Below are 20,527 nucleotides of genomic sequence, written 5' to 3'. Positions count from 1 at the left end.
CGCCTGAAACACTGTCACCCATATGCACTGGGGCTGCCCTTGTGGGTACTGCTGGGTTGTACAGACATGCACTCTTGACCGTATGCAGCTGCCTGGGAGAGGACGGGCATCATAGAATGGGGAGACCTCTTTTCAGACAAAGGTACTGGCCACATTTGATAGCCTGGTGGACGATTACGGCATATCACAGGGCGCCTTCTTGACAAACGCCACACTCACACACTATTTAAAGCAGTACTGGGATAAAACACACAAGGAACCTGCAACATCTGCATTGTTACAGGTGCTGCGGACTCTGGGAGGCACATGCTGAGCTGTTACTAACACCTACAGTGCTTTATGCATAGACAGAGAACAACCCCATCACATGCTCAGAACTTACTGGGACTCTGCCCTCCATATAACACTAACAGATAAGCAATGATCACAGTGCTGAAGACCATATCTACTAATGCCAGACTTAAATACACACAATTCAATTGCCTGCACCATACCTACCTCACTCCCAATAGACTGGCAAGTATATATCTGGGAGCAGTGGACATATGCGTGAGATGCCAATCCAGTGAAGCTGATTTCATACACATGGTCTGGACATGCCCTCACATAATTCCCTACTGGGAGACCATTAACAGGATCCTTACCATGATAGTGGGAGATCAACTCCTCAGGGAAGGATTACATTATATATAGGGGGTAAATTCTGCATGGCACAATGTAAACCTTTTAACAAATTCAATGACCTGGTGTTGATCCTAGCAAAACGCTGACTGGCTATGCCCTGGAAATCTGCCACAGCTCCACCTACCACTCTATGGCTATCTGACTTACGCACAGGGATACTTGCAGAGCAGCAGGTGGTGCATACAGCTGGAACACGTGGCAACCCCTCCGACCAAGCCACCAGACTGGCAGAGATTCTTGAAAGGGATTGAAACACACACTGCCTCACAGGTAATCTGAAAGGGCTCGCTGTACCTTAAGCAGTATGGGTTCATACAGACTAGGGGCATCACATACTCATCATTTGGTAACCCCGACCCCCCCCCCCCCCCCCGACTTGCAAAAGGTAGTGTAAACTGAACTAGCGAAGCCCCGCCCATCCTCTCGCTCACCTGGCCACATGCAGGTACCAGGGCTCAGAATAACAGGATGCAATACTCCTCTCACTGCCCTTGCGCAACATCATAATATACAATTCATCTCTCACTCACAAACCCTGATACACATACTTTATTGTTCAATGCTGTAACTGTTTAATGTGAAGGATGTCATGGATTATATATATATACACACATATATACACACACACACACGCGTAAAGATTGCAGGATACAGTTCCTTTACAGGTGACATAACGCTGAGAATATACAACATATGTGCCAAAAAAGAGATGTGCCACAGCGTTCCTGCTAATTAGCAGCAACAAGACTGTAAATCAGACCCAATTGTATGTAATTATGTTATCTGCAACAAGTATTATGTATCGTAGTGTTTACCACTCTTTTAGCCTAACTCAATGAAGATCTATTGAAAAAAATGTGAGTAAGTTCGAAGGGAAATGTGATGTGAGGATAAATGTGGGTGATTTAGTAAAAGTGAAGCCTTGGAGTCTTGATGGTGGTCTAACCAAGTTTTGTGGTCCATTCACAGTGCGAGATGTACATGGTTTGTTTGATATCTTGGAAAATGGACAGCAATAAAATTTAAGGAGAGTAGCCTTATATATGATAAACAGAAAGGTGGTAAGAAGGATGCTGAGGAGAGCTGCAGTGACTTTATGATGATGGAGGATGGTGATGTTTTCGTAAGGAGAGTCCATAGTCAGAGAGAGGGTAAAAAATGGTGAAGATGATGTGGGTGGTGCACAGAGTTGCTAAGGTACAGTGTACCACCCAAATACCTAGATGACTATATTTGCAAACCACAATCACGTTATGTTTACTTATATTGTGACTGGCTTGTAAAGAAAAGAAAAAAAAAAAAACGAATTATTTGTATTTCTGTAAAGGGAGGGAGATATGTGGTATTTGTATATCATCTTTTGTAAAGTAAATGAATGTGCAACTTTAAGCTTAGAATGTTAAGGGAACTTTGGTTCATTTGTTCTCGTGTAATATGACTGTGTTGGGTTCTCTCTGGAAGCAGATGTTTGCTGCCTGAAGAGGTAACACCAACTGCGGTCATCCGTGTCCGACTAAAGCACTTTCTTCAATCATAACTTGGTGAGTGGAGTACAATCATAAGGTAAGGACATTCTGCTCTTTCACATGGAGCATATATGCACACAAATTAGTCTCTTTCAATGCCAAAGATTGGCTTCGGCAGGGTGTGCTTTTTGAGACAGTAACATATTCTTGTATTTGGTGACTTTTTTTTAACGGCCACGTAGATCTCCCAACAATAAAGTTTTACAAAAACAATGAAAATACAAAACGAGCATTGACAAAAAGGTTGTTAGCCAACATTCATCCAATTGGCTTAGTCAATGCTTGTCTGTAAATACAAGGGTTTTCGTTAAGCCAATACATTTGTTAATAAATATGAGTGAATACATTTGGTAGTCCTGTGTGGAAGATCAGTTAATGTTTTCATATAATTGCTTAAAGGTTTCTACAGTGTGACTGCACGTAAATAGCATCGCAACAATTTTAGAATGGTAACAAACCAGGAGTTGACAAGGACGGGCCTGTCAGAGCATTCGTGCTGCCTAGGGGAAAAACTCCTGGGTTCACAGATCTGTTTCTCAAACGAGAATTTCAGTAAAAATTGATGTAAAGGTGTTCATTTTGAAGCATAGTATGCTCATCGCCTAGAGTGAAATGATATAATGTGAAGATGACTTTGAAGGCCAGTCATCAGTTAAGTTTGCACATTTGTAAGCCTACAAAGGGTAGAAGACTTCCTGCACTCGCAAAGTGCTGGTGTTGCCACCAATTTCCTTCAAAGTGACAAGGGTAATAGTTCCTTTAAAAAAAAAAAAAAAAAAGCTGTCACCCTAAATTGGGACGGGCGGAGCGACAGCTATAAACTATGAAGCAGCTGCAAGTGCCCCCTTATGCCCATAGCTGCCACTCGCGCAGCGGAAACTGTTCCAACTGGAATAGCTTCCTTTTTGCAAATGTTTATTGACTGACGCTGGCACCCAGTAAGCTTTCAATGCTTGGCAGAAGAAGTTTACTTATTTTTAGATATGCATTTTTGTAAAGTGAACTTGACCTCTGGTTATCAGCGCAACATACATGAAACAGTGATGCAACGCTACACCAAATAGAGTAGGAGGGGGCTGGACGGCGGAGAAGGATTACATGATAAAGAGTGCCGGGCGCAGAGATATTAGATAAATCCGTGCAGTTGTTTAGATGACGGGAAAAAGGAAGGTTTGGTCAATTATTTTAGGGTGATCAGATTTTCACCAACAAAAACCGGGACGGGCAAAAACATAGAAATAGGACTAAATATTGACAATCCTGCTCAAGTGTCCGTTTTTTTGGTTTTATATTTCTTGAACTGAAGGGTGTGATTCTATACTTCTTTTGCCTCCAGGCCGACTGGTGGTTCATAGTAGGTATTCGAGTTTGTTCAGGAATAATCCTTGAAGGTAATACAGACTTTTTAAATGTATATTCTTTTTGGGTCACGTGATAGAGCATTTTTTTGTTTCGACCTAGCCCTAGCTGCTGAGTGGAACACTGCTTTGATCGGGCTAAGTAAGAAACAGGAGCACCAGCAAGGACATAACTTCTGTAAATCAATTCCAGAGAGAAGGAGGGGAGAGTATGGAGAAATACCCAGAAGACGTTGGGTAGAGGAGTGGGTGCTAAGTTTTCTAACGCATTTAAGAAGGTGCGAACTTTAGAAGCCACTGTTCGGCAATGGAGAGATTAGATTTAAGCTACGTGTCCAAGTTGCAAGGTATTGAGAGACTTTCAAAGAAACCACAAGAAAGGTTTTGATGAGTGGGTGGATGGTGGGGGGCAGCCCTCCATTTGATTTGCTTCCTTCTTTCCTTGTGATTTGCAAATAATCACACTGTTGATACGGGGTGCGATTACAAAGTGTTATAGTCGCTTACATATAAAATACACACCCTGCAAATTGTTTACAGAGCACACAGTAACACTGGCCCTCAGTTCCTAGTAGGTAAAGATTATTATGTTCCGGCTAGCCATGTAATATGTTCTGTCAACAGGCATTCAATCCCAGTTAGTGGAGGTTTTTCATGAAGAATCAGCCCTAGGAAACAAGACAGTCTGGGCAGGAGCAGTGCAAGCTTCCCTCACACACATTAAGCAAGGTACAGGCAGCACTAATGCGAGCTTCAACACATAAGAGTGCAAGCTCACTATCACACACTCACTCATTTGTGAAGCTTAAAGTTTCTCCTAGGTCTGAGGTAGTTAGTAAAGGCAGTCAGCAAAGCGACAAGAAGGCCAAACCAAGAGGCCGGTAATGCCTAGTGAAGAAGAGGAATGAATGCACGGGGCATAGCTCAAATTGAGAGCCCTTTTGCTCGTTTCCAGCAGAAATGCTTCCTATTAGATACTGCTTCAAGTCCTGAAATTGCACAAGAGCCAGTGCTGCAAATGTAGACATCTTACGGCCTATTCAGCTGGGATCTGCAGTCCCTGATGGCCTGGAATTAAGGAAAAAATAAAACACTGGCTAAGCTACTGGCTAGTCCAAAGTGTGGGCCCTCTAGCCGGGCAGACATCAGCTACATCATCATGCATATATCTACATCACCAAGGGCAGGGGACTCTGGAGAAAGCATTTGCTTGTGGATTTGTGGTTCATTTGTATGGAGCTACATGCACATCATGAGTTTACCTTTTTGTTCTTTATGTAAGTTTTGCTGTAGTATCATAGCTTGTTGTTTTGACTCAAAGTGATTGAAGTGGAGATGCTTGCTTACTAGCCCTCAGGTGAAATGTGTTGTTTAGTTGGTAAACCCTTTTCTATATCTACATATTTACTGCATCTATTCTTTTCGTCCAATTATATAAGTTAGAGTAAAATGTACTATTTACTGCTCGTAAAATAGTGATTGCAATTTGTGAAAAGTATTTTTGTGACCAGTAAATATTCTTACGAACTTTCCTAAGTACCATTAAGTTAGATTGTTAAAAAAAAAAAAAAAAAAAAAAAAAACAGGATCAGATTGAGTCACAATCCAACCAACCTAATTGATATTCATTGGGTAGGGCGCAATTTGTGTTGCAGTCCTATTAGTCAGAATCACAGGGATGGTCTCCAGTGCTCAGCAGGCCATCAAGCTTGTGATGGATTTTCAGTAGCTAATTAAGTGTTTTGTTTACAGATCTCTTGGACCACTGCCTACTTTTAAACAAACTTTTTTACACTCACAAAGGGGAAGAGGTTCCAATGGGATGCCTTCACTTTTGCGAATGTGGTATCACCTCCTCAAGGTGTCTGTAAACTTTCAATGTTTGGTGACTGGATTTTGGGCGCAAAATACTGACATTTAAAATACTGAACTGGTTTTTGGAAGGGACGCTTACACACGCCCCTTCCAGATATCGAATTGGTATCCATTTGGATTACCACTGTATGAGTTGTGAAACTTCTCCAACTCGTAACATGGAATTAGGACACAGAAAAAAGCATATACACGGTCACAGACGCCATATTGGTGCATTTGCAACCGCTGAAACGCTTAGTACATCTGGACTTTAGTTGGGCACTTCAGTGTAGCTCTGGAGCTCAGTATAATTACACTATGGCTTCTCATGGGATTTCAGTGTGCAACCTCGGTATTTTTTCTGTGCCAGTGGCACGCGAGGAAAATCCATCAACGTGCAGTAACTTACGTTGTGTTGTTTCTACATTGTGGGTGCGGTGCACTCAAAGTGCACCTGCTTGTTTATGGATTTGCTCACGTCACTGGACAGAAAAGAGTTGCACACTGAAATCTTGCTTTTGAGCATAAATGAAACTTAGCAATTATTCACAATACACGAGGGGAGTGCATTCCACCTTTGTTCTAAATATAAGTAAAAAACTGTCCCTTGGTTAGTTTGCACCCCAGATTGACAAAGTAATCACATTTGAGAGCAAATTGCAATAGTCATCGGAGGCCAAATGGTAACATTGCGTAATACAACAACTGGAATCATATTGATGGCATTCATAAAACCAGCAATTGTTTGTGTTGTAGTTGATGAACTGTAAAGGACTCAGTAAACACATTAGTAATGGACATCCATGGTTTATATGCATCACATCTAGCATTTATTATTTATATTATCATTGTAAATTTTTGAGTGAGCAGTTATTGTGGAATTTTTAAGGATCAATAACGATTTGTCAGCTGTGAGTTTTATTTTTCATTTTCTCACTTCCATGTTTTATTTTTTTTATTTTTCAAGGGTGTATTTTTAAACTCACAGTTTTATGGAGGTGGGGCGTGCATGGCTGAATGTACGTATTTTGTTTATTTTGATTCTGTCGCACTGTGATTCATGGGACATTCGCTTTTTTTACGGCACGCTAAAAAGCATTAATTTCACCTGTTTGTGGGGAGCGTTTGAAGGACTGTTTGCTACGGCCCGTCCAGTCCAGTTGACGGAGGATTTGATTTGTTTTATAGATAGTGTACAGGCAGACTAAGCCGCAAGTACATATTATTCAATGGTACAGTGCCGGTTCAGAGTGCGCAGTCACTTGGGAATTGTTTAACTGGGTTTTAGAAATATGTTTGTTTGATGCACGGCCTTGTTTAGCATGGGGCACAATTATCAAGTTGGTGTATCTTACTGGTCACGCATTGAATTATTTTTATTTTGGTTTCTTTGTGTTTCATATTTTGCATGCGCTTAAGGTCACGTTATTTGTAGCACAATCTGTTGATGGATGCACAAGTGAGTATTTATTTGGTAGCATGTCATGTATACGCTATCAGTCTATTCCAGTGATTAATATTTCATGTTTTTAGAGACATTGTTTGCGATGGTCACTGATGTAATGCCTTTTTGTATCGTAGTTACCCCTGACGAAGGGCTGTTGCCCGAAATGCATTGGGTACATAACATCATGTTACATGTGCTGAATTGTGAATATCGACATGTTGCGTAAACAAACCTGGATTAGCATTTCTCACACATTTGAACATTGGAATCATGATGCCTCTGCATGAGTACTGAAACAATTGAGAAATGTAAATAATTGATTAAAAGAAAAAAAAACTGATGAAACTGGATTTAGGACTGTTGATTGCAGTGACTTGCGTTGGTGTTGGTTGCGCATCCTGGGTCCGGTGTACTCGAAGTGCACCTGCTTGTTTATGGATTTTCTAATGGGATTTGCCATTTTATGATGATTTGTTTTTGCAATTGCAGACCTCGCAAAAAAGTGTGGAAAGTGAGGTGCACCCAGTAATTACCAGCAGTTCACATTAATTCAAACAGCCCCTTCATCAGCTTTTTTTTCTTCTCAATGACTACTTGTCAGGCATCCAAAAAGTGGACTGACTAAAGCCGGATAGGGCTGTTGCCCATCATCAAGTTTAATTCGGAATATTATCAAGCCTTTGTGCCAAGAAAACCTACTTTACACCCAAAACATATTAAAAAAGTACAATCCGCACTTCATAAAACATTACAATTTACAATGCAGTACTTTACTGAAATACTTTAATTACTTAATTACAACTTGTTTTAATGCTTATTGTAATGATTTGCAGGTTTGTAGTGACACATAAAAATAATGATAAAAATCTGCCTTTTAATGATGGTAAACTAGTAAGTCCTGTTAACTTGGCATTACACTTGCCTGTGATGAGAACTAAGGCTTGCCATTAAAAAAAGAAGACAAATTAAACTACTGTTACCCCGGCTAGGTGTTATCACAACAGGTGCTACTGGCAGGGGTGCAACTTCTGCTCCTATAATTAGTATCTGTACTCATAAATATTACTGGTTTTCCATTCTGCCACCAGTGGCATCAGTACTACCAAATTTACCATCACCTTGGAGGAGAATTGACAGGCTCTGTGCTTACTTGCTTGCGTGCCAAGAGACCCAACCTCATAAGTTTTTAGATAGCACAAATAGCGCTAGGGGCTTGCTCTCTGGGATTTGCTAAACAATCTGGTCTCCAATGCCAGCACGAAGTTAAGATGGTTATCCTAATTTATGAGGCAATTTATTGCAGCGTGCCAGCCACAATGAAGCTTTTAAATATGAGGGACCACTAATACTACTCCCCCTATAACTAATATTACTGGTATCAAACGGGGAGGAAAGCTCCGAGAAATGAATGCTCGCAAAGGACATATGCGGTTACCTGAAGGTCACGAGTTCAAATCTCAGCAATGCTAACCATATCTATCCTTCTGAAGATGATAAACTGAGCCCTATTAAACTGTGTATAAGTAACCTCCTTTCTTTACAATACTTCGGAATGGCAAAAGAGCAGCACGAAATGCTACAGGGTGAGTTAATATTATTGCTTTAATCCAACAGTAGTTCTGCGGTGGTGCTGTTCACGCATACGTAGTTAGTGTTGCTAGTATACTGTAGTGTTCATTTAATCGCTATACTACACCCTCGCTGCTCGTGGTTTCTTGGCGCTGCCCTGAGAAGCCAGTGGGTACAGTGAAAACGTTTTCAATTGCTTTCAATCTACATAGTTACGTGCGAAGGAGCATTCAAGATTTGGCTGCACATGAGAGAAATCGGTCTCCTGTCTGCGCTTTGAAAGCTTTATTTAGCTACTAGTATTGGCGACAACAGAAGAGTTACAGGTACTACAACACATCCTACTGCAACTGCTAGTTAGGTGCAAGTTATGTAGCGGGTTATCACTGCTACACATACCTCTCTAAATAACCCAAGATAATACTAGAGGCAAAAGACAGAATAACATGCCTTCGATGGAAAATATCCGACGTTAAATATGTAAGAATATATCCATCGCTTCGGTGTGTTCATATCGGTCACTCTGCACACATGCTGGAGTAACTCCCCTATTCGCAAGCACTTGCCGTTGTACAGGCTGAACTATACTTTTTAAAAGTGTAACATCGGTGCAAAAGTGTTTTTTTTTTCCAAACCAAAAATCTCTTCTAAGTTTAAGGCTTAGCTAACAGGAAATGTCAGTGAAATATTTGTGAGTCGTACGACTTAAAATTTTGTTATCAAAAAAAGGTCAACGGTTTTCCAGTAAAGCGTTCGCTCTCATTACATCAGTATGCCGCTGATGCGTTCATGGAAACAGCAGCACTGTGGGCATGAATTGGTGCGCAACACAATGAAGCGGCAGCAGGCGCGGTGACGTAGGCAGCAAGGGTGGCCGCTCGCGAGCACGCCTCGTTCAATATCTGCCGAAAGGTCTAATATTCCAGCTCGGAGGAAACGCTGAAACTCTGTAAACTGCATCTCCTTTTTTATCAAGCCCATGAAACAACGTAAAAGCCAGGGCTGCTGGGTCCACTGCAGAAGGATGCTTACCACTCACCTTCTCTGCAAAAGTGACGTTTGTGTTTAATCACGCGCCGCCTCAACATCGGCCTTCCTCCCTAGTGGCATGCTGCTGACTAAATCGCAAGTTCACATGTCTGGACAGACGGACAAAGCTAGAAGAAAAGCCCGGGTCTTAGCACACAAAGGCCTATATTGTTCATCCGCCAGAGAGAATTTTACTTGTAAATTGAGCATCCCCCATGGAAACGGTCCCGCCGAGAGATGACCGGTCTCCCTGGTCCACAAGGGGCAGTTGAAACCAGGAGAGACGCAGTGGCCGCTCTTAGTAGATTCTATAGTATAAGCCAATGTCCTGGGTTTACCATCCCACGCACGTTTTCTGGGGAAATCAATTAACAAGTGTGCGTTTGAGGAAAAAATCCAAAACGGGAGGAGAAGTAAACATTTAATAGACCAGTCTATTCTTAAACGAGAATTACGCGTCATTTGGGGTAAATGCGTTCATAAATATGAAGCCTTGGAGAAATTGTTATATCTGGGCGCACATTTGCATTTCTGATATGAAGTGTATATGGATGCCTTAAATAAAGTGTTATGCCTACATGAACATTTGCATTTTTACCGAAAACAAACTTTCAACTTACAAACATTAAACACATTGTTTTAACAGTTTTCTCATCTTGTGTTTTGAAGGCACAAACTGACAAAACTTCGTGTACAAACAAGCACTGGCAAAGTTAACAGAACTGGCGTTGGGTCCTCACTTTTGTCTTTGTCCATTCTTATTTTGTTTCGTCCTGGTTTTAGTAAAAGCTATTGTTGGGTTATAATGTACCAGACGTGTATATGAGAATTGACATATACCCTATTATTGGGATCTCCAGAGAGCCAAGCACTATAGTGAGCAATGCCTGGAAGTCTCTGTAACCAGAGACAAACGTTATTCCTTATTCTTTTCTCTTGAGGGGTAAAACATTTGAGCGCCGACTTTCGCTGGTAGTGTTTCGACCCCCAGTCCAATAGGCAAAGCATATTATTGGAGTACATCTCCAAGCCATTGGTCATGCCGCTGATGCCAGCAGGTAGTTCTCTATTTTTCTTCTGTTTCCTAACTGACCTTTCAGGGTCGGTTTTCACTTGCTTGTTGTAATATACCCCCAGTCAAGATTACCCTACAGTTAAATGTGTGCGAGTAGCTCACTGTTTAAGAAAGGCGTAAAAAACGAACATGATAGGGTGGGGCCTGGGAAAAATGTCCTGCACAAGTGCTCTAAAGTGACATTTCTTGCTGATTTGTGATTCTGTAGTTAGTTATAATCTTAATGCACGAACAGAAGATCAATGCTTGTTGAACTGTCTGAAAAAATACATAAGCAGCAGTATATATGCAGCGTCAAGCATTTTCTGTTTGCTCAAGCCAATATTTACACCAAAATGTCCATTTAAAAGCCAAGCAAGCTACGATAACAGATGAGCAAACACCACTTATGAGCAAGGACAAATAGAGCGCAAGTGGACAAAAAACATTTAGGCTGGATCTCACAGATTTGTTAAAATTGGAGAAGGTAACATTCACATACTTACCAAAGGATCTGATCACAAATAAGATCTTTGCAGAACAGACAAACGACTGTGTTCGACAAAATTACCTGTATGTTGTGTTAAACCGATTTGATGGTTATATACGAATTAGGAAAGGTCTTTTGGGCGATGAGTCCTTTAGGCTATTGGAAGGGTATTTAACATACTTCAATAATAAATGATCAAAAATAACCATTTCAAACTAAACAGTATTTGATCACACAATTATTTAAAGCTGTGTGAGCATTCACTGACTGAAGTTGTAACAGCATTTAAGGAAAAGGACAATCAAAGTTAATTTAGTGTTAAAGTAAGAGCACAGTTTGCAAACATCTGACAGATCGAATATTGAAAGACTCACATCTAGGAGCGTGTGTAGATGCTGATCCTGGAAAACACTATGGAGAAAATCAAGGTCTTTTTCGCTGCAGTCGGTAAGTGCATGAATCTCCTCCAAGCTATCCAGAACCTGAGAGACTGCTCCTGTAGGCAAAGAAACACCTCTTAGAGCAAAGGCTTGTGGGAAAACGACCTTTGGAACAAAAATGCCTGCCTTCCACATGATTAATCTGATCAGGAACAGCAAATGTCTCTCTACAAAAAGCACTATATCGGGGATTTCAAGTAATACAATCTTTTACCGTGAACGCTGCATGATTAATTTGCTTGATTAAAGAAAGGTAGGTACACAAGGAAAATAACATTTGGTATGTGGACAACAAAAAGCTTTCGAATCGGAGAGCTCATGTTGATCGAGGGCACTGCGCCAGGTCTTTTTAATGGTAATATATTAAAAAGCTATTTTCGGCTATCTTGTAGACTGTAGGATTCTTCTTCTGTTTTTTACACTTTGTTACCATAGATCTGCACAGTGTTCTTCAGTACACATGCTGGCTAGTGCTGGTGCAGTGACCCTACTAAGGTCGCTCTGATCATTTACGTGTCCTTTTGATAGGCTATCACAGAGGTTCTCTTAAGCTGTGGTCTTTGCACCTAGTCCAGGACGCATAGGTAGGTGTCCACAACTGTTTGGAAAAGTAAATAAAACTGGCAGATAAATTAAGTAATGCACATCAAAATTGCACACACGATTCCAAAAAGAAAGGTTCTTCATAGACCAATAGGTTCTACATACCACAGAAAAGAAAAAGTTATTTCTTTTAAAGCACAAGCCCTCACTCACCTTACGGTGACATGCTTCATCATAGGGCTGTGCTCCTCGTCAGGCTGGCGCTGCAATGTCTGACGGGCCCCACGAGGGGGCTCTTTGCCGGAGATCTTGTTTAAGGAGAAATGCACAACCGGTCAAAAAGAAGTGTGGAGGATTGGTATAGTAGTGGTTAAAATTGTCTAGAGGTAGAAAATAAATACGTCTTTAATTTGGTGTAGATACCTCTGACAAGGTTAAAAACAATAAATAGGGAAATGGTAAAATAATGTCTACGCTCCCCATAAAAAGAGAAATTATTATTAATAGCAATTACTGACTCTCACATTGGGGAGTAGTATAAATGAAGCAAGTAGACACAGGGTCCCCTGTGCTACTCGACATCACAGGTCAACATGTTTCTCGCTAAATGGTAGTCAAAAATGATCTTAGTGCGATTCGTCAGGACCTTAATAAACGTACCTAATCCTTTAGATATTTGGAAAACCCTTATTTAGGGAGAACAGAGCCCTCATAATTTATATGTGGGGCCTCATCAGGGAAAGTAATAACTTGAAGCTATCCTTGGATATGGATAGAATCGTGTGGGAAGACCTAATGGTATCAACACTCCCTGGAACTTGAAAGTTCCAGGGAGTGTTGATATTGGGATATTGGGAACTTCACACACGGGACCAGGAGTCTTTTCTCCGAATATCCCTTTCTTTTGCCCCTCCTTTATTGTTTTTTGAAGATAAATTAAGTACACATCGATAAAAAAGCAGAATTAAAACTGTTAAAATGCTCTATACAAGTGAAAGAGTCTGAAATTAGAAGCTAAAAATAGTTATCTTTCCTTGAGTCATGGGAGCAGCGCAAGTTTGGCAAACCAAATCTAGTACCAACAATAGGTGGCCTCAATTGAAGCAGCACTCGTATATGCCGACAAAAACAGAGTATGCACTAACAGTATGTAGGAAAGTGCCCTTCTTGGCATGATTACCTCCCTACTTTTTGCCTGATATTGATGCATACTTGACTGAGAGTGTGATGGGACCCTGCTAACCAGGCCCCCAGCACAAGTGTGCTTTCCCTGAAAATGTACCATTGCTTCCACAATTGGCACACCCCGGCACACAGATAAGTGAGTTTTAAAAGGTACCCATGGGACCAAGGCCCCAGTAGCCAGGGAAGGTCCCCAAGGGCTGCAGCATGTATTGTGCCATCTTGGGGGAATCCCTCATCAAGCACATGCACACTGCCTTTGCAGCTTGTGTGTGCTGTGGGGATAAAAAGACAAAGTTGATATGGCACCACTCTCAGGGTGCCATGCCCTCAAACCACTGCGTATGGCATAGGTAAGTCACCCCTCTAGCAGGCCTTACAGCTCTAGGGCAAGGTGCACTAAACCACAGGTGAGGGCATAGGTGCATGATCAATATACCCCTACAGTGTCTAAGTCCATTCTTAGACACTGTAAGTGCAGTGTGGCCATACTGAGTATATGGGCTAGGAGTTTGTCTTTACGAACTCAACAGCTCCATAGTGGCTTCACTGAAGTCTGGTAAGTGTGGTATCAAACTTCTCAGCACAATAAACCCACACTGATGCCAGTGTGGAATTTATTGAAAAATGCACCCAGAGGGCAACTTAGAGATGCCCCCTGTCTTCAAGCCAAACTTCTAGTGCAGGACTGACCGGTCTGTCCCAGCCTGCCACTTCCAGACAAGTTTCTGAACGCATGGGGGGAGAGCCTTTGTTCTCTCTGTGGCCAGAAACAAAGCCAGAACTGGGTGGAGGTGCTTTACACCTCACCCTGCAGGAACTGTAAAACCTGGCAGTGAGCCCCAAAGCTAAGGTCGCTTGTTACATCACCCCAGGGCAGTCCAGCTAGTGCAGAGGTCCGCCCCCGGACAAAGCCCCACTTTTGGCAGCAAGTCAGACAGGAAAATTAGGGAAAACAAGGAAGAGTGACCACTTCAGCTGAGACCACCCCCCTAAAGTGTCCAGAGCTGAAGTGACCCCCCTCTTGCAAAATCCTCCATCTTGATTCGCAGTACAAGAACCAATAGAGTTAGGTCTGTCCCCCCACTCCCCAAAGGGAGTGGACATCGAAAGGGTGTAGTCACCTTCGGGGAAAGTAGCCATTGGTTATTGCCCTCAGACCCCTGTAACGTCCCTAAATCAAGGATTCAAGGGCTACCCTGAACCTCTCGTCAGATTCTTGGCAACCTCAAGAAGAAGAAGAAGAAGAAGGAAGAAAAGAAGGACTGCTAAGCCGACCCCCAGCAGAGAAAATTGAAGACACCAACCGACTTCGCCCCAGCCCTGCAGGCCTGTCTCCAGCTTCTGAAGCCGTGCATCCAAAAGGCAACGCATCCTGCAGGACCAGCGACTTCTTAAAAGCCTCAAGAGGACTGCCTGCATCCCAGAGTACCAAGATCTCCAGTGGACAGCAGCCCAATCCAGAAGGAAACATCAGCAAAGGACTCCAGAACAGTCCCGGATCTGCGAGTCCTGTCCACTCTGCATCCGACGCCCACGGCCCGTGTGGTGCCCCAACTGACTAGAGCTGGTACCCTGGCGATTCTGACCTAGTGTGCCCTGCTAGGTTGACCCTTCCTGTCTAACACACTGCCTGCAGCCTAGATCTGGAGGACCCCCTGACCGTGACAGAACCGGACAAAGATTTCCAACACCAAGAGGTACGCCTGCAACCGCAGCCCCCCGGGCCTTGGGGAATTCGACCTTCGGTGCAGCAACGCCCAGCAGGAGGCCCCCTCGTATTTGTTTGATATATAACTGTTTCTAATTTATTTGTACACTATTTTCAATATTTTGTGGTTCTGACTGCACAAGTTCCTTGGATTGGGTCTCAAGCTTTCAGCAGAGATTCTTTGGGGGTCCGTGGAAGTCAAATGGTTAAGAATGGTTGAGTTATCACACAAGGGCCATGGGACCCAAATGAAACAAAAGTTACTCAATGCATGTTTATATGTTAAAGGACTGCTTAAGATTGTCAAGGGAAGCATTTACATCATCCCAAGTGTATCCAGGCCCACTGACAAAGGGCAAATGCACTTCTATTTTTGTGCTCTCAGATATAGTCACTATGAAGATAAATCAAGAACCCTTATTTTGCAGGTTATATTCTTCATCTCAGTCACTGTGCAATACTGTGTTTTCATGAAGCAATCAGCTGGAAGCCAGTGCTCATTTTAAAATAACAAAACGTGTCTACAGGAAATCAGATGGACCATTAGGGAAACTAACAAGTTGCTTAAACAGGTCATTTTCTTCACAGGTCATATATATACCCGTTACCACTACCTTACAAAGTGGTCTTCAAACTTTTTAATGCTGTGTCCCCTTCCAGTGAAAGAAACTCATTGGGCCCCCTGAGTATTTCACAATGATTCTATTAAATTGGCACTGTTTAAATATGTCAAGACTTATTTAAACATAGAATTTAAGTTCTCTAACCTAGTTAAAATTATAATCAAGTGCATGATTGCTAAACGTACTATTCTGGTAAGCTAGGCCTTTTAAAGTGTAAAAGTATGCACGGTTTTATTGTCAGAAAAGGGGGAAGAGAAGTTTGAAGACTATTTGGAGTCCCTTTATTTGACACACACTCCCTGCCAGATATAAATGACAAAAGACGTTGGTGATGACCCATTAGAGAGCGGATGACTGCTGCTCATCTTTTTTTCAGCTTAAAACAAAGCACTGGTATCAGCATGATGTTTCTTTTGACCAGAGCTTGTTGTCTTCCCAGGAACCAGCTGAGGGCCCATCCCCCAGCTTAAAGACCCGTGCCTTACAAAAAGGACTCCGTACGTTAAGGAAAGGATAGGTATGCGCCATAGCACTTAACCCCTTCTGTGACCATTACGTTCTCGGCCTGGAGTTCGGAGGGAGCACTAGCGCTCCCTCTGTGGGCTTCCCTGTCCACTCCACCAAGGCAGGGATGGAAGGGGAAGCCCTTCCCCTACCACCCCAGACCCCCACCCGGCCCCGCAGTGACTTCTGATGACGTCAGCGCGCAATCACGTACTGATCTCATCAGAGGCCACTTCCCCATCCCGCTGGAAGCTCACTTTCCAGCGCGATCGAAAGAGAAATGCTCAGCATTTCTCTTCCGATCATGTGATGGGGGCCCGAGAGGCTTCAAAGGGAAGGAAAGGAATTTCCTTCCCTTTTGTGACCCAACTTCTGAAATGCCCACTAGACACCTGGGATTTATTATATATTTAGAAATTGGCATAAGGGGAGCGATCCCAAGGGCAAGGGTCGCTCCCCTAGGGGGCAAATTATATTTAGGCCATTTCTGCCCCTCTTGGGGGCAGATCGGCCTATTTTTATGAGGCCAATCTGCCTCATATGGTGAATTCACGCAAGGGGAGCGACCCCTCAGGCAAGGGTCGCACCCCTTGGGGGGGGTGATTTATTTTAGGTAATTTCTGCCCAGCCCCCCCCCCCCCCCCCCCCCCCCAGGGCAGATTCCAGAACTGTCACCGAAATGAGAGGAAAAAGTGTTTTTTGGTCACATTTTGAGGTTTGCAAAGGATTCTGGGTAACAGAACCTAGTCAGAGCCCCACAAGTCACCCCATCTTGGTTTCCCCTAGGTGTCTAGGTTTCAGAACTGTGCAGATTTGCTAGGTTTCCCTAGGTGCCGGCTGAGCTAGAGGCCAAAATCCACAGCTAGGCATTTTGCAAAAAACTGCTCTGTTTTCTTTGTGAAAATGTGATGTGTCCACGTTGTGTTTTGGGGCATTTCCTGCTGCGGGTGGTAGGCCTACCCCCACAAGTGAGGTACCATTTTTATCGGGAGACTTGGGGGAACGCTTGGTGGAAGGAAATTTGTGGCTCCTTTCTGATTCCAGAACTTTCTGTCACCGAAATGAGAGGAAAAAACTTTTTTGGGCAAATTTTGAGGTTTGCAAAGGATTCTGGGTAACAGAACCTGATTTCAATGAAAAAATGTGATTTTGTGTTTCCTGTCGCGAGCATTAGGTCTACCCATGCAAGTGAGGTACTATTTTTATCAGGAGACTTAGGGGAAACACAGAATAGAAAAACAAGTGTTATTGCCCCTTGTCTCTCTCTACATTTTTTCCTTCCAAATGTAAGACAGTGTGTAAAAAAGACGTCTATTTGAGAAATGCCCTGTAATTCACATGCTAGTATGGGCACCCCGGAATTCATAGATGTGCAAATAACCACTGCTTCTCAACACCTTATCTTGTGGCCATTTTGGAAATACAAAGGTTTTCTTGATACCTATTTTTCACTTTTTATATTTCATTAAATGAATTGCTGTATACCCGGTATAGAATGAAAACCTATTGCAAGGTGCAGCTTATTTATTGGCTCTGGGTACCTAGGTTTCTTGATGAACCTACAAGCTCTATATATCCCCGCAACCAGAAGAGGCCAGCAGACGTAACAGTATATTGCTTTAAAAAAAATCTGACATTGCAGGAAAAAGTTCCAGAGTAAAACGTGGAGAAAAATGGCTGTTTGTTTTCTCCTCAATTTCAATATTCTTTTATTTCAGCTGTTATTTTATGTAGGAAACATTTATAGGATCTACACAATGACCCCTTGCTGAATTCAGAATTGTGTCTACTTTTCAGAAATGTTTAGCATTCTGGTATCACCCATTTCTGTCACTAACTAGAAGGAGGCTGAAAGCACAAAAAATAGTAAAAATGGGGTATGTCCCAGTAAAATGACAAAATTGTGTTGAAAAATGGGGTTTTCTAATTCAAGTCTGCCTGTTCCTGAAAGCTGGGAAGATGGTGAATTTTACCACCGCAAACCCTTTGTTGATGCCATTTTCAAGAAAAAAAAGACACAAGCCTTCTTCTGCAGCCCTTTTTTCCCATTTTTTTTTTTTTTAAAAAGCTAACTTTTTGCTGTATTTTGGCTACTTTCTTGGTCTCCTTCAGGGGAATCCACAAAGTCTGGGTACCTCTAGAATCCCTAGGATGTTGGAAAAAAAGGACGCACATTTGGCATTGGTAGCTTATGTGGAGAAAATGTTATGAGGGCCTAAGCGCGAACTGCCCCAAATAGCCAAAAAAAGGCTCTGTACAGGAGGGGAAAAGGCCTGGCAGCAAGGGGTTAAAAACGAAATGACAAAGAAATGTTTACTCAGCATAGAAATGACAGTTTCGTAGCCCATATGCCTCATTATTTTACAAACTTGTAGGAACCTTGAGGTTAATGGTGGAGAACCAGGTGGCAGGCATCACATGAATGCACCTTCCACATGGCTTGGGTGAGAAAGATGAAAGGGCTAGTCTTCTCAACGGGAGTTAGTCGAGGCAGAAGATGGACAGTGGAATTTGAAGAAGCTGAAGATCCTGGAAATGTGACTGTATACGTGTCTACAGTAAAGAGTTCGTACCAGCAAACTATCTACAAAGTTGTTAGGTGCTGTTTAATGTTCTTGCTCGTGACGTTTACGGGCTAGTGTCTACCTGGGAGTTTTTGATCTTAGCGACTGACATTCATATTTCTACTACAAAGTAACAGAGTTTTGGAGTGAGTGCTCCCATGCTTGTAGAGGTAAAAAAGGGCAGTAGCTCGATTGGTGTAAGACTTTCACCCACTTGCTGAACAACAATAGAAGGAAGGCTTCTATGTACTAGAAATGGCATACCACTCACAGTAGCTAACGTCCAGAGCCATGATCTATGCAAAGTAATCTATTAAGTCAGAGACTGGACCTCCACCGTGCTTAGTGGAACTCCATGTCATTCTGGAGAAAGACAAGGTGGCTTCATTAGTAAAATTGCTCTAAAAGAATGACCATTCCAGATCTTGTATCACTTCAAGGAGATAGGCAACAACCAAGAATTGAGCTCCTACTGATGTTGAGAAGTAATCAAAGTCAAGGCTTTCTGGAACCATTACACGTCACTGTAGAGTGTCAGCTTGAAACTTATAGAATGCTTTCTGCATGGTTAAAATTCACCCTTGTGGAATAAACACGATGGTGATGCCATTGATTGTAGGACTTAACATTGTTAAACTTGAGACCCACTTGCAACAAAAGATGTCGCTTGCTGGAAGGTGCTTTCTCTGCTTTGAACAAGAAATGCCTCATGTCAGATCTAAAGAAAGAGGCACGGAAGCAAGCATCTTAGGGGTAGATTGCACAAGATTATTCACCTTGTTTTATGACACTGAGTCAGTATCAAATTCTTGAAGGATTTATTTAAGAAGATTCTATTGAAAATGTACAACAAGAAAGAGTATGGTACACTGACCTCTCCCATGTGTCACACTTCAGAAATCAAGAATAGAATCCCTGATTGATATCCAAAATTAGAACCATCTCTTATGTCCCCAACTCCAAGAGTTTTAACATTTTCACCAGCAGCGCTTGAGAGACTCTGTGAATGGAAGGTAGATAACTGGAACTGGGGCAATGACAGTGAATCCTTGCCGCACAGAGTGACCCATGTTATCCCACCCTCCAAGAACCTTTGCTGTTTTGGACCCTGACCCTGACCTCAGCTGTCTGGTCAGGTAGATGTGTAAGTCACATAATCAGTGCATGATTCTAAACCTATCAGCCTTGAATGTTTTCATGGGGACATTCTTTGTAGAGAGCTTGATAGCTAGCTTCTGCAAGACCTCAACAAATTCAGCCACGTCAGGCACCTATGCTGATGTCCATAACTAACTTGACACTCCCAGCGTCCCCCACACACATGGTTTAAGCCAACACCTACACCCCTCCACTAGCAAGGAGCAGCTCATATAAAGCCAAGGCATTAGCTAATGGCATTGCTAAGACAGCAAGCACATGTTTCTGACACCAAAATAAAAATGGCAAAGATCGCTGTTCTAGAAAATCTTGAGGTTCGATAAACACTCAGCACAACACAAATATGACTATTCAGGAAGTCTTGCAAGCTTATTACATCAATAAAATGAATGCAGATTCCACTAGAATAGGAGCTCTCTTAAAGGCTGGCAACAACTGAATCAACCAGTAGTTCTAGGCCCCTTCATCTTCTCTTGTCTGCCATCCAACTGTCTTATTTTACTTCCTATAGATTTGAGTCACATTTTTATGATGACCTCTTAAAACATGCAACAAAAAACCAAGATAATAGACCAAGCCTTCAGCTGACATAAGAATGACCACTGCCAGCTCCAGACTTACAAGCAATGGCCACAGCATTTCCACCAACTGCACTCGGCATACCATACCCTTGGACTGGACAACTTACATTTTAATAGTCCTAAAAACTCTGCACGAACAATTAACTCAGCAACACTTTCTGATGTTTATCACCTAGAGCCACTTTGAGCAGGTATAATATACCAGTCAGT

The 20,527-nt window shown here is 42.4% G+C and overlaps 1 protein-coding gene across 3 annotated transcripts in view; it reads right to left on the bottom strand.

Moving 5' to 3' along the window:
- Positions 1–20,527, bottom strand: part of CASK (calcium/calmodulin dependent serine protein kinase) — a 1,258,500-nt gene that overhangs the window by 457,745 nt on the left and 780,228 nt on the right. For all 3 annotated transcript variants that reach the window (XM_069204206.1, XM_069204204.1, XM_069204205.1), the window contains exon 11: positions 11,386–11,507. In XM_069204206.1, the coding sequence (XP_069060307.1) occupies positions 11,386–11,507 (122 nt within the window). The remainder of the gene's footprint in view (positions 1–11,385; positions 11,508–20,527) is intronic.

The sequence above is a fragment of the Pleurodeles waltl genome, chromosome 8 (assembly GCF_031143425.1).
Source record: "Pleurodeles waltl isolate 20211129_DDA chromosome 8, aPleWal1.hap1.20221129, whole genome shotgun sequence".
In the NCBI taxonomy this organism is placed as follows: Eukaryota; Metazoa; Chordata; class Amphibia; order Caudata; family Salamandridae; genus Pleurodeles; species Pleurodeles waltl.
This window is presented reverse-complemented; position numbering and strand designations above follow the sequence as displayed.